The 13,874-nt window shown below is 39.1% G+C and overlaps 1 protein-coding gene across 1 annotated transcript in view; it reads left to right on the forward strand.

Moving 5' to 3' along the window:
* The window catches only part of si:dkey-1d7.3 (transmembrane protein 132D), a 35,505-nt gene that overhangs the window by 17,549 nt on the left and 4,082 nt on the right, over positions 1 to 13,874 (forward strand). Inside the window, exons 5-9 of the mRNA XM_039614199.1 lie at positions 1,329 to 1,472; positions 7,167 to 7,375; positions 12,044 to 12,224; positions 12,472 to 12,585; positions 12,675 to 12,866. Of these exons, the coding sequence (XP_039470133.1) occupies positions 1,329 to 1,472; positions 7,167 to 7,375; positions 12,044 to 12,224; positions 12,472 to 12,585; positions 12,675 to 12,866 (840 nt within the window). The remainder of the gene's footprint in view (positions 1 to 1,328; positions 1,473 to 7,166; positions 7,376 to 12,043; positions 12,225 to 12,471; positions 12,586 to 12,674; positions 12,867 to 13,874) is intronic.

Raw genomic sequence — 13,874 nt, forward strand, 5'->3', positions numbered from 1 at the left:
GATAAACACAGGGACACGTATTAACTTAATAAGACAGGAAAACTAGATAGAACACAGAGAGACCAGATAAACATGGGAACATGACCGGGGAGACAGAAAGGATAACCAAACATGGAGACTAGACAGCCTACAACATGAGACTGATGACAAGACACAAGTTGAGACCAGGAACAGACTGGAAACAAAAGGGGAACTAACAAGATAATCAAACAAGAACCAGAAACTAAAAATAACAAATTCTGTTTCTCTGCAGAATATAAAAAACTCCAACAGTTCCTTATTATCATCCTTATTATTAAAAAAGTAAAAGAAGAAAAGAAAAAGGCAACAACATGGTGTTTGAACATAAGTGTAATTTTGCCCCATACCTTAACTCATTTAATAATGAACTTAGAATTAAAAATATGTGAGTATGAGTTTTAATGCGGCAGCACGGTGGCACGGTGGTTAGCATTGTTGTCGCACAGCAAGAAGGCCCTGAGTTCAGTTCCACCATCAGGCCGGGGTCTTTCTGTGTGGAGTTTGCACGTTCTCCCCGTGTTTGTGTGGGTTCTCCCCGGGTACTCCGGCTTCCACTAAGACATGCAGTTAGTGGGGATAGGTTAATTGATCAGTCTAAATTGCCCATAGGAGTGAATGTGAGTGCAAATGTTTTTTTTGTCTCTGTGTGTTATCCCTGCGACAGACTGGCCACCTGTCCAGGGTGTACCCCGCCTCTCGCCCTATGACAGCTGGGATAGGCTCCAGCGCCCTTGAAAAGGATAAGCGGAAGCGAATGGATGGATGGATAATTAAAATATGTACCTGTACGTTAGTGTAATTTACAGATGGGAAACATTGCTTCTGCTCTCCGACTCTCCCATGACAATCATGTTAAAGTTCTATATACTATAAATACTATAGCTATAGTATATAACTATAATACTATAAAGTTCTGTCTGTCTCTCTCTTTTTTTATTTGCACAGTCGAGGAGCGTATCAGGTCACATTTCACTACGCTGTATAACCCTGCACGTGACAAATAAAGAATCTTGAATCTAAAAAGATACAAAATAATCTTAAAAAAATGATCCAGAGTCAAAAAGTGCATGTGCTTCTGCGGCTGGTGTGTTGCAAAAGGGGCCTGGATGTTTTGGGAATATGGTTAGAGCAAAGATTCATCCCTTTGGAAGCGCGTGACTCTTTTCACTCTTTCAGCTAAAAATGTTAACAAACAACTAACTGTGTGGCTCTGTTTCTTTGTACACAACACCAAAAAAAGCCATGATGTTGTGTTAGCCTGGACTGCTAGACAGCATGTGCTTTATTTGCCCTTCTTTTTTGCCCAGAACGCGGATATGTTGAATACTGCAGTACTGACGGGGAAAAGAGTTTCAGTCCCGGTGAAAACTCTCGCTGTTGAGGCCAGTGGTTCAGTCACTGATGTGACCAACTACGCCAACTGTAGATCTACAGATGAGGATGTGCTCAAGGTAAGTCAAGAAAACTGTTAGCATGGTTTCTCATGTTTCTGGTTAGTGTTTTTGGCTTTTTATGAAATAAGTAACCTAAGCACCTAAGCTAGAACGCATAGTGTTAACCGTGTATATGAGTTCTGTATTATGCATGAATAATAAATAATTACATCAAAAAATAGCTATATCAGCTAATGCAGTTATTACAGCAGATGTAATTGAAGGTAGATGTAATTGATGTAGATACTGTTTTGAATTGAATGAAAATCAGGACTCATTTGCACAAAAAGTGAATTTTAATACACAAAAGAAATTGTTCATGATTCGTTCTGGTATACGCCTCTAAGACATCCACTGTCACTGTGGCATCACACACAACAAGCCCAACCCTAGTGTGTTAGTGTGTGTTAAAGTATTACAGATAAAAGCAACCTCTTCCAATATAGCACAAGCTTATGCTCACACCACTCAGTCATTAAGTGATTTGACCTTTGTACAATGGGTTCATGTTACTAGGACAGAAAAAGAAGTGAGGGTGACGGAGAAGAACTAGAACATTAGAAAGGTACTTGTTATTTTCTTTCAGACAGCTGACCTGCCATGGGCTGAGTGTAAGGCAGTAAGTAAACAGTAAGAGAGTGAGAAAAGAGCTGAAGAGAGTGAGACTGCGTTTGTAATGATTTAACTTAATCCAGTTATTATGTGTCTCTGAATGAATACCTTATGCTTCCTGTAGTGACTGACCCTCTTAATGCAATACCACTAACTGGGTGAAGTTGAAGGCTAAAACCACAGACTTAGCATAAGCAGAACAGACTGAGCCTTTATTGGGGAATTCAGTTATATGCAGTATATGCAGATGGAGCTATATTACACATTTTCCAAAACAAACCTATCGCACTATCCAGTAGGCTACACAGAAAATATGGGATGCATTGGTATTGTATAAAAGACTGGAGGGAAAATCAAATGTAATCAATTTTGTAATCAAGCAAATCACTCGAGGTTATTTTATATATTTCATATCCAAAACAACCTTTCATATCTAATTTTATTTTATTCTGAAACTCTTCCCTTCCTGTGTTGCCATGCTGGACACTGAGATAACAGTGAGATTTCAACCAGTTTTAAAGACGGGGGAACATTTCTCCTGGGACAATGACGAGCAGTCACCAAAAATCAGTGAATCTGGGATTTCTGCGAAGGAATCCCATAGCATTCATCCCTTCTGCACCAGTTAGATCTTTAAGCTTGCAGTGGTAATAGGCTGATGCAGCCTGATTTTTAGTCCTGCATGTGAAATAGTTATTGTAGATACACCATCTGTGGGGGTTTTTTATATGAAAATGAAGGCACATTACTTCTTCTCTTTATGCTAATTGTGTGTTTACTCTGTTTTTGTTCTTGACCTTAAAGACTAACCTGCGATTACTTTAATAATGCAGTATGCCATTAGTGACCCTTTGAAATAATCAGCCTTTATTTTTATTATTATTATTTTTAATGTATTTTTTTAATTTTCTTATTTTGAGAATACATAATTGTGACCAGTGGGATAATTTCATGCTGCATATCTGAATTAACATATTTCCTTAATGCAGTCTTAAAAAAACACATTAGATATTTTTAGGCATCCCAACACATTAACACATTGAAAACTCTGGCTTGCTCCTAATCTTGCAGAGACCAATTGCTGGACCTTTGGTAGAGAAATGTCCCATTCTTGTCTGATATAGGATTATAGCTGCTCTGGTTTGGGCTCTTCTTTGTTGTATTTTTTTTATTCTAGATGGGCCAAATGTTTTGAATAGCTAAAAGGTCTGGACTGTGGACAGGCACGCTGACCACCTGGACTCTTCTACTTTGACATCATGCTGTTGGAATAGCTGCAGTATGTGGTTGTCTTTCTGAAATATGCAAGGTATTTCCTGAACACATCATATGGTGCTCTAACACCTTTATCTACATTGATGGTGCCCTTCCAGATGTGCCATGTTTTCCAAAAAGAATTTCAGAATTCAATTGGTCTGACCACAGAACAGATTTCCACTTTCCTTCAGCCCAGTGAAGACATGAGTGTTTAGAAAGAAAGTGTACTTTATTGATCCCTGTGGGGAAATTCCTCTCTGCATTTAACCCATTCATTCAGTGAAGCAGTGGTCAGCCTTTGGGCGCCCGGGGAGCAGTGTGTAGGGACAGTACCTTGCTCAGGGGTACCTCAGGGTAGCTGTTCAGGGGAATCGAACCCCGACCTTCCGATCATGGGGCCACCACTCTACCTACTGAGCTATCCCTGCCCCTTTCTGGTTTCTGGTTGTTGTTGTTATATATCTTAAAACAAATATTGCTGTATTTTCATATTTACTGCAACTGATAGATTGTTGTCGTCCTTCAAGCAGGCCATCAACTTCTCTGTTTTGGTCAAAACCTTAGAGGATTCCTGGAATTACCTTATAAAATCCTCCTATGTCATGTTAGAGATTTTAAAAATACCCTGTGTTCCTGTCTGTATAAACCATGTTTGTATAAGCTTAATGTATGCATCCAGCAGCCAGGCTGAACACAGCTAGTCTTTTGTGTTAAAATATTATACTGACCTTTTATCCTATAGTTCTAATGCATGCATTCTTGTCTCATGATGCGAAAAGGAAGAATTAACACTTTTCATGTGGTACTTTACTAATGCATTGATACATAAGTTTTTTGTTTTTTTTTTTAAACCCGTCTAACCTGAAATAGTTTTATGGTGAATTTAGGAAGCATAATAATGTAACTTAGAAAGCAATTTACACAACATGAAGTTCATAGACTGCCCATTCCAACACATTTGAGCAGTCTCCCGAACAGAGATTAACAGAAAACAACACAAGCTGGGAATGGTAGATAAAACATTCACTATTATTAAGGACTGCAGTAAAATTCATTGCTCTGAAATATATCTGATAGGTTGAAATATGCAATAGGCTGAAGTGCAGAAGAAAAGATGCACAGTTAAAAGAATAAAACCGTAGTATAAAGAATATCTAATTGTGCAATTTCAATTTCCTCCAGTTAACATCCTTCTTTTCCTACTTTCCAATTATCTTTTTATAACTGCATGTTAAAGTAATAAGTAAATACACAGTAAAAGTTTATGCAGTGGAATGAGTTTATTCAGGTAGCGTTTTTTTCATGTCTCTCACAATACACTGTAAGCGGGACCCACAAATCCCTGTAGTATTTTAAATTACGTGTCATGAGTCAAGTTTTATGCATATTTAATTGTCTGGACTCCAGTAAAATCCAAGGCAATTTCTTGCTTGTCTCTTCTTTTGAAAATAAATGAGGGTCAAGCGGTCCTCCTGATGCCTTCCTGGCAACAAATTCACAAAGCTGGCAACGCCACTGTGTGCCTCTGATCTCCTCGAGTGCTCCTTATACCTCACACCCTCAGAAATCCCCTGCTTCCCTTTCTAGTCATAGTAGGAGAGGGGGAGGCGGGGAGATGACTTTGTTAGGCCTTTGTTTGAATTGGCTTGAGAGGCATTTAATAAACACAAAAATAACGTATTATTTAAAATTAATGTTACACATTACTCATTACTTTTCTTAAAAGTAATGCATTTTGTTACTTAACTACTCCCCAGTGGAGGCAATTCATTGCACTACTCAATGCACTCTGTAACATAGCCTAAAATAAATTTCATTGTTTAGGTTTGTTAAAAAGTTAAAAACATTCCCAACGGCACTTTAAAACATGTACAGGGAGAAACGGCGTATACAAACCTGACTGCACATCACTTCTTTTGTTACCTGCTGAGACTCGGGCTGCTGGGCTGCAGGGCAGCATGAACTTAGCTTCATCAAACAGAGTTCTTTGCTAGCTTTGTGTTAGTATGCAGTGTGTACAGATGCTTGCAAAGAACCAGCGCTGTGTTAGCAGTATAGCGCAGCTTTTTTCTGTCCTGGACATAGTTTGTGCTTTATTATTGTGCTCTTTTCTTATTGTGCAGTGCAGACAAAATTAATGGTTATATCTCAAAAACTGTAGACCACACCACCATTTTTCTCCTGGAAATTAATCGAATTCAGCTGATTGAAGAGCAAGTGTGTAGGAGGAGAAAAGGCATATTGGACTTTATTTTTATCTGTCTATCATGTAGATAACTGAAGCTTTATGACCCATGTAATAACATAACTACAATTGCAATGTGGTTTCTGGATTTAGTAAAGCAATACAGTACGTTTATATTACTATATTACTGAAAAATGTAATGTCATTGTATAATTGGTACTTGTTGGCTCTTTAAAATATCAAGCTTTAGTTTCTTGGTTATGGACAGCATACACCCAGTTTGAGTCTAAGGATCTTTTGCTACCACCTTTTAATTAGGGTTAGTTTATGTCTTTCCGCATGCTTGCTAAGCTTTGATATCATGGTGTGGGTAGTTGTTGCTGGCCTGTATTTTTTTTCTGTCACACTCTTGTCCCTTGCTGGAATAAATTTGAATTAATGTTTGTTTCTTCACCCCTTAAAATTGTGGGCTGCTCTCCAACTTTTGACATGGTAAATAGTAAATCTAGTAAATCGATAGTTTGAAGTCTGCACATTATACAGATAATTGAAAACATATGTAATAAAGTGACAACATAACTATTTGACTAGCAACATGTTGAAAAAAAAAAAGAAAAAAAGAAAATCATGTTGTTCAGGCCCACAGACAGTCATTTATCTAAGTCTGATAATGGATCAATGAGGTAGGTGAACATTTACAACTGGTGCATTCTTTCCTGAGCTATCACATGAAGATGAGGGGTGGTAAGTTAAAAAGAAATAAATATGATCTGTTTGCTAGCAGCAGATATGGCATCCCTCATCATCCACCGTCAAATCGTCTGCTGACTATAGAAGAGGAAGTTGAATTGGAGAGCTGCCCAAGAAATCTGAGTCATGACCAGTTAGCATGATGGACTGCCCTCTGTCATCATTTCCATGAGAGTTCAGCTCGACTTGCTTCAGAATTCATTCCTCCCTCTGCTTTTTCCTCACTTTTTCCCTCCTCTTCCCTTTCGCCTCCCTCTCTCCAGTGCTCCATTCTATTCTCCAGTCTAGTGCTCTCCAATTACCTCTGTGGAGCCACTGGTTTGTTAAGATAAGTACGGCGGCAGTGGAGATAGGCCTCCAATCTTAAATAAAACACACCAACTGCTGTGTCTCACCTCATTGCGCTCGCTGGTGGGGATTGTGGCACTCCAACCTACAGTAAGGCATTACAGGAACAGTCGTAAGGGAGAGCTAATTTACATTCGGTAACGGTTTCATAGAGACCACAGATGTGAATTTACATGACATAAACACAAACACGCTGCAATTCCCAGGCCAGACTTTGAAAGTGGTGTGAAATTAATAAAATGTTGGTATGTGTGTGGTTTTGCCTTATTGGGTTTGGCGCCTCTGTCCCCTCTACCCTCTCATCATCCATGTATTCAAACTTATTCAGTTTGCATAGGCTTTACATTAAAAGACCTTCACCAGGGTACATCCAGAGAATATTGATTTCACATCACTAGATGACAGTCCAGTCCCAGTTCTGGTCAAGTGACTCCTGTGTACTTTTTAAAATAACTTTCTTGTTCGGTATATTTACAAAGTTTTCGAGCAACTCTGAGTTTGTGAACCAAGACATCACTCTTGAGGCCTTTGTTCTTTATCTTCTCTATTTTTCTTTCCAGGTGTCAGAGCGCTGCAACTATGTATATCTAAATGGGAAGGAAACCAGAGGGAAAAGTAGGATAATGCTCAACTTTACATATGGTTTTCTGAGTGCCCAGCTGGAGATGAGTGTATGGATGCCCCGTCTGCCCTTGCGTATTGATGTGGCTGACCCTGAGCTTAGCCAGATCAAAGGTTGGAGGGTTCCCGTTACTACTGGAAACAGGAGGTAAGGGTGACCAACTGCCGTACATCTATTGTTCCTTGAGGTTCTGTTACCTTCTGTCACCTACCTTACCTGTAAGACTTTGCTTTGAAGTTCTGAGTCAAATCCTAAAGCTTTTTCTATAGCATAGAGAAGAATGAAAGTCACTACCGTGGTGCCACGATTGGCTTCCAAAGTCTTGTTTATAAGCCTTGACATGAGTGTTTCTGCCATCTGCGGGGCGATCGTGGCTCAAGAGTTGGGAGTTCGCCTTGTAATCAGAAGGTTGCTGGTTCGAGCCCCAGCTTGGACAGTCTCGGTCGTTGTGTCCTTGGGCAAGACACTTCACCCGTTGCCTACTGGTGGTGGTCAGAGGGCCCGGTGGCGCCAGTGTCCGGCAGCCTCGCCTCTGTCAGTGCGCCCCAGGGTGGCTGTGGCTACAACGTAGCTTGCCATCACCAGTGTGTGAATGGGTGGATGACTGGATATGTAAAGCGCTTTGGGGTCCTTAGGGACTAGTAAAGCGCTATATAAATACAGGCCATTTACCATTTACCATCTTGACTGCAAAAGAAGAGTAAAAACAAAATGTAGAGAGGGGTAGGTCTGACTGTGAAACCACGCACTCACTGGCTAGCAACTTGCGATTAACAATTTTTATACGATAGAGAATTTTGAAGCATGGTATTACCAAGAGGCATATGACATATAAGAATGGAGTCTGTTTCCTACCACAGCTAACACCATCCTCCACAAATTCATTGCACATATATATGGCACAATAAAGTGCTATTCTATTATTTCTGGTGGTTCAGATAAAAACCAGGTTTAAGTCTAAAGCTGATGTTCAACCTGTAAGAAATCTTTGCTGTTTTTTTTTAAATGTTTTTGTTGACACTGATTCAGAAACAGTCAGCTGGTACATGTTGAGACTGTTAATGGTGGTGTTGAATTGAATGACATTATGCTGAGTGGTGTGTTTCTAATATCCATCTGTGCACTCTTTACAGTCAGTCATAACAAACAACATCACATCTGTGTTTGGTACATTAGTGAGCAGGCGAGTGTAAAGGCAACGCAGTTGCCCTGGAGGTAAAGGTTAGTGGGATTTTACTCAATACGAGTCACTATTTTCCCCACTCAATACTAATGATGATGGCCACCTGATGGGCTGTCATTTCCCAAAACATTCACTACCCAGCTCTGGGCTCAAAGGGACATTAGGTCAGTATTGTGAAACTTCATCAGTGATTGTACTGACTATTCTCTATTTTTCTCTCACTTTTGTAAGTAATAAAGGTGCTCAATGTTATTTTCCATCCTACACTGTGGAATACACTAATATATATCTATATATCTATATATCTATCTGAGGCAAAACTTAAGGTCAGACTTTTTATGGGTTTTTCATATGTTTATATCTTAAAAAACTATGTAGATTCATGGAAAATTTTCACCTCAGCATGTTTTTTACTCTCTTTTGGTTTCAAAATAAACTCTTAAACACTTGTAGAATGTAAAACACTTGTAATCAATGAACACTTATACTGTTTAATTAACACTAATACTGTGATTATTGATTTGCAGCCTAGCAATCCTAAAAAGGCGTGCTGGTTTAAGGGTTATTGAAAAAACTAATTGAAAAGTGAGGAAACACAGAAATCTCAAAGTTTTGTGGTACAGTGTTTTTAAAAGCCAGTGCAGTGATTTATTAAAACATGTCCAAACATACATGGAAATACAGTATAAAGAGCAAAAACAGAGTTTGCGCAGTTCTAATGAGCTTGAAACTCATAGGTGGTATGAGCACTTTGTCTGTCAGCACAGCCTGAACTCTCTTAGAGTGCAGATGGTATTGCAAAATCTGACTACAGTATAACCTGTGAAGTCGTGGTTCAGAGTTTTCAACCTTAGTTGTTCACAGATTCTTCTTTAGAACCTTCCTTGGCAGGTTTTTTGTTTTTTTTTTTTAAGAGGAAAAAGGAGCTTGACATGGTCAAGTACTTGTGTACTCAAACGTACCCAAAGGTACTCAAAGGAAGTATGGGTACGCAATATGAAAGTTTTATTTATCTCTCTTTATTCCAACTCTGACAGTCCAGCATTCACACATCATTACAGTTTACAGCGTGTTGATATCTTAAATCCCTAAAATGCTGCCCAAATGCATATTTAGGGTTTAAACTATTACAAAAAAAAAGGCATTTACAGGCATTTTTTTGACCACATCCAAAAATTTCAGTTTGTCACAGTTTGCGGGTGATCTAGTAAAGTCTCTGTAACCTGCACAAATTTTACGGGTTGACAGGGATATGCTTTTCTGCATTCATAATTCAGTCAATTTTAAAGCGATTCCCAACAACACTGAATGAAATGTAGCACCAAACTGTGACAGAGCATCCACCATTTTTTAGAGGTGGCTGTTGACATTCACTGTTGTACTTCTCTTCTGAACTCCTCTGTACATATTGACAACAATTTTAACCAAAAATTTCCAGATTTGGATTTGTCACTCTATGGACTCTGTTGCCACACATTTTTAAACCACTTATCGTGTAATTTGGCATACCTCAGTCAAACCAAACCTCTGAAACCTTAGTATTATTTTTGATTCAGCCATGCCATTGGAGAGCCATTCTTGTGGATTAATGAGAAACTGTTTTTTAAGAAATATTTCTAAGCTTCGAACTCTTGTGTCAAAAGCTGAATTAGAGATGATTATTCATGGCTTTATTTCATCTCGTCTTGATTAGTGTACCAGCCTTTTCAAATGTTTGAATAAGCGGATCTTGACCGTCTCCAGTTGGTACAGAATGCTGCTGTTAGGCTTTTAACCAACTCATGAAAGAGCCCTGCGTGGTCAAGTCCCAGCCTATATTTCTGACTTTCTAGAACCCTACACCTCTTCTCGCAGTCTGAGATCTTTCAGTCTAAGGCTGTTAACAATCCCACAAACTCATTTTAAGACTAGAGGGGATAAATCCTTTAGAGTTGTGGGTCCCCGATTGTGGAATTCCCTCCCTCTGTTTGTGCTGTCTTGATTCTGCTGATTCTTTTAAGAAGCAGCTGAAAACTCATTTATTCAGACTGGCTCTTAACTTGTTTTAGGTTGTGTGATGTTATATATATATGCTGTTTTATGTTTTTTTATCTTCTGTGTTTCTTATGCCTGTTTTTATTGTAAAGCACTTTGTAGTTTTTGACCTGTGAACGGTGCTGTATAAATAAAGTTTACTCAGCCTTTTCTCTCTGTTTCCTTTGAGAATGGCTTCATGAAAGATTGAAAGACTCAGTAAATAGTAGATGGATCTGCTGAAGGGCCAGATGCATTTCTCAGGCCTTGTTTCAGGTCTTTGGTAGACGTGATTTTCAGATACTGTTTATTTCTTGTAGGTAGTTTTTCACGGATGTCACTTATTCTTTTGTTCTACACTTGTCCACTGCTCACCCATCTTGTGATATGCCAAGTTTTTGGTTTATAGTTCTTTGGGAATCACCTGTTTGGTGCAAAAATATTATTTTAATGCCTATTAAACTGTGTTATCTTTGACATTTTTTTAGATTAAACAAAAGAAATGGGAACAAATAATGTATTTTGTGATAGGCAGCTAGTAACAAAGTGCCTAAGGACATAATTTAAAACAATTTCTTTACTAACTTTTAGTTTTAATGTGCAGACACAACCCTGGTTCATCCTGTGAGGTGTTTGCCTTTTTTAGGGTGAATGATTCATAGGCCAGTATTATAAAGTGCAAGAACTGGATGGAGAAGAAGTGAAAAAGCAGCCAATGTCCAAAAAACTCTGAAAGACTTCCAGAAAGCCCAGAGAAATATTGCTCATGACCTCTTTTAAAAAGTGAAAGCAAAATATAAAGAAATGAGGGGTGACTCAAAAGTTCTGAACAGAACTAGTACAAGTATTTGATGGAGCAAAAAATAAGTCCTGTTCATTCCCTGCATATGGAAGGCCAGCAAGATGCTGATCATTTTCATGAACAAGATTTAAAGTAACTTTGCTGTCTGGTGTTGAGTCACGCTGATTTAAGCAGCATTTCCATCACGTTAAGCTCTCACCTTAGGCTATATAATAATGATGTTTATTGGGACTGTAGCTCTTGACAGGAACTTTGCGCCTGCAGTGTAAAAACATATTCTCCAACCCTCCAGCACACCTGTGGTGCAGTGTGTGGCAGACCAGCTGCGTGTATGATAATTATATGATCATTGCTGAGGGGTTTGAGGATGGTTCACAGCTTAACCTCTATCACCCATAAACAAACCACTCAGCCGTGGGATCCTGTTTAATTTAACTTCAATTCATTTAGCGGAAAAGGTCACTCAGCATGCGTTGTGCCTCTATAGTAGCAACAGCTTCACTGCTGGTCTTCAATATTTTTCTTCAGCTTACCAGTACTTATTGTTAAAGAATAAATAAATGATTTTTTTTGTGTCAGTTGTATGTACACCACTGGAAGCAGGTAGAGATAGCAAGTCTGGCTTTGTTGGTATAATTTCTCCACTCTTAACTGCAACACATTTATATTTATAAAGCTTACAGTCATTCTGATAACCTGTGCTTAGTGTCTACTACTGTATATATTTAAACATATTAAAACAGGCAATATACTTTTATATCCACCTGTCTGTAAGAAACGTGTAGCTCATTGTGTTCCTATGCTTTTTTTGTGTCAGGTCTACATGGGACAGTGAAGAAGAGGAGGAGATGAGGAAAGGCAGGGGTTGCATGCTACAGTATCAGCACTCTACAGTAAGGGTGCTCACACCCTTTGTAGCCCAGCCTGACACTGAGGCACTGCCAGACCCGCTAACTGGGGAAAAAACAGTTGAATACTTTCTGGGTTCTGATTGGCAGGTACAAGCATTTTAACATTTCCAAATAAAGCTCACTTGTCAGCAGGTTTTATAAGGCTTGACATGCCCATTCTTCAGTTTCATGCTTTGTAAGTATAGGGAAGTCATAGTAATTATACACTGTCACATTTCAAAAGAAGAGGATGATAGGTTTTCTCTATATGCTTGTGCTAACTTTGATTAAAAGTCACCTGACCTTTTGCCACACCGTGCTTAACCTTTTTTTCCCTCTTTGTTTTGACTGGCAGATAGATGTGACCAACCTTGTACGCTATTCTCTAAATGTAGCAGATCCGGATATAGCTAGGGTGCAGGACGGGGTGGTGCTGCAAGGAAGGGCTGTGGGCACTACCACTGTACAGGTGAGTCATTTACTGTGTGTGTGTGTGAGTGTGGTGTGAGCATTGTGCAATATCCATCTTTAGCTGGAAGAAGGATGAACTTGTTGCAGGTGCTGTCCCCTTTGACGTCAGCGGTCCTGGCTGAGACGAGCATCAGGGTGGTGGATGATAAAGTGAGTGTGACACAGCTCGGGGTGCAGTTGGTGTCTGGGCTCTCTCTGTCCCTGCAGCTCAGTCCAGGGAGCAACAGGGCTATTGTTGCCACGGCAACCACTAAGGAGACGATCGTGCAGCGCAAACAGGTGAGCAGCTGGAAAATTGTTGCACACAAAAGCATGCAAGTTTAAAGCACATCTCATTTGTTCATGATGGTACTTAACAGGCATGAAAATAGAATTTTTCATGCATGTTAATTTGAGAGTTATTCATTTTTAGCCTCACTGCAAAAGTTTCACTGGGAAAACAGAATGACTGCTTGATCATATGACACTCAATCACATTTTTTTTAGTAGATCTACCAAGTGAGCATGAAATGTATTCTAAAATTGAACTGATAACTGATAGAAAATACACCAAAACACTCCACTCAAACATCCATCCATTTATCTATCCATCTGATCATGTGTATGTAGCAGTTGTTTTTCCTTTTGCATTTTCATCCATCCATCCATCCATCCATCCATCCATCCATCCATCAAAGATGAGTGAGTGCCTTTATGCTGCCGTTTTCATTTTTATCTGATAAATAATATTGTTTATCATAATCAGCCTCATTGTGCTAGAGTGCCCCTAGAAAAAAACAAGTTGAGAATCCCTGATATGAACTTTCCTTTAAAATTGCATCTTTGAAAATTCTGATCTACTGCTGTGGAAGTGTCTATCAGCCTTGTCCCCATAGGCAGGATATCATAAGACATCTTAGCTAAGATCACAGACGGGAACTCAGAATTTGCAGATTTTGTGTGTTTAAATGTTGAAGGTGAGAGTGCACAGTCTGTTCTTTTTTTCCCTTCTTTTTCTTAACTTTGTAAGCCTTTGTCATAAAACATCTTTCTGTCGTTGTTCTGTGAAGGTGTAGACATTTAACAAGTAGCCTCCTGGCATTCATCACCAAGCTCCACTGACAAATTCCCTCCTTTTATTAGTGACACCAGCCTGGAAACAGTTATTCAGATGCATGCATAATAAAGCAAGAGCATAAATAACATCATTGCATTCACAGACTTGTCTCTGTAGTCCAACATTGTTTGTTGTACTCTTAGCAGATTTAAAAAGTCTAACTAAAGTTAAAAAGTTCCACTTTTTCATTT

This window comes from Oreochromis aureus, linkage group 7 (assembly GCF_013358895.1).
Source record: "Oreochromis aureus strain Israel breed Guangdong linkage group 7, ZZ_aureus, whole genome shotgun sequence".
Taxonomy (NCBI): domain Eukaryota; kingdom Metazoa; phylum Chordata; class Actinopteri; order Cichliformes; family Cichlidae; genus Oreochromis; species Oreochromis aureus.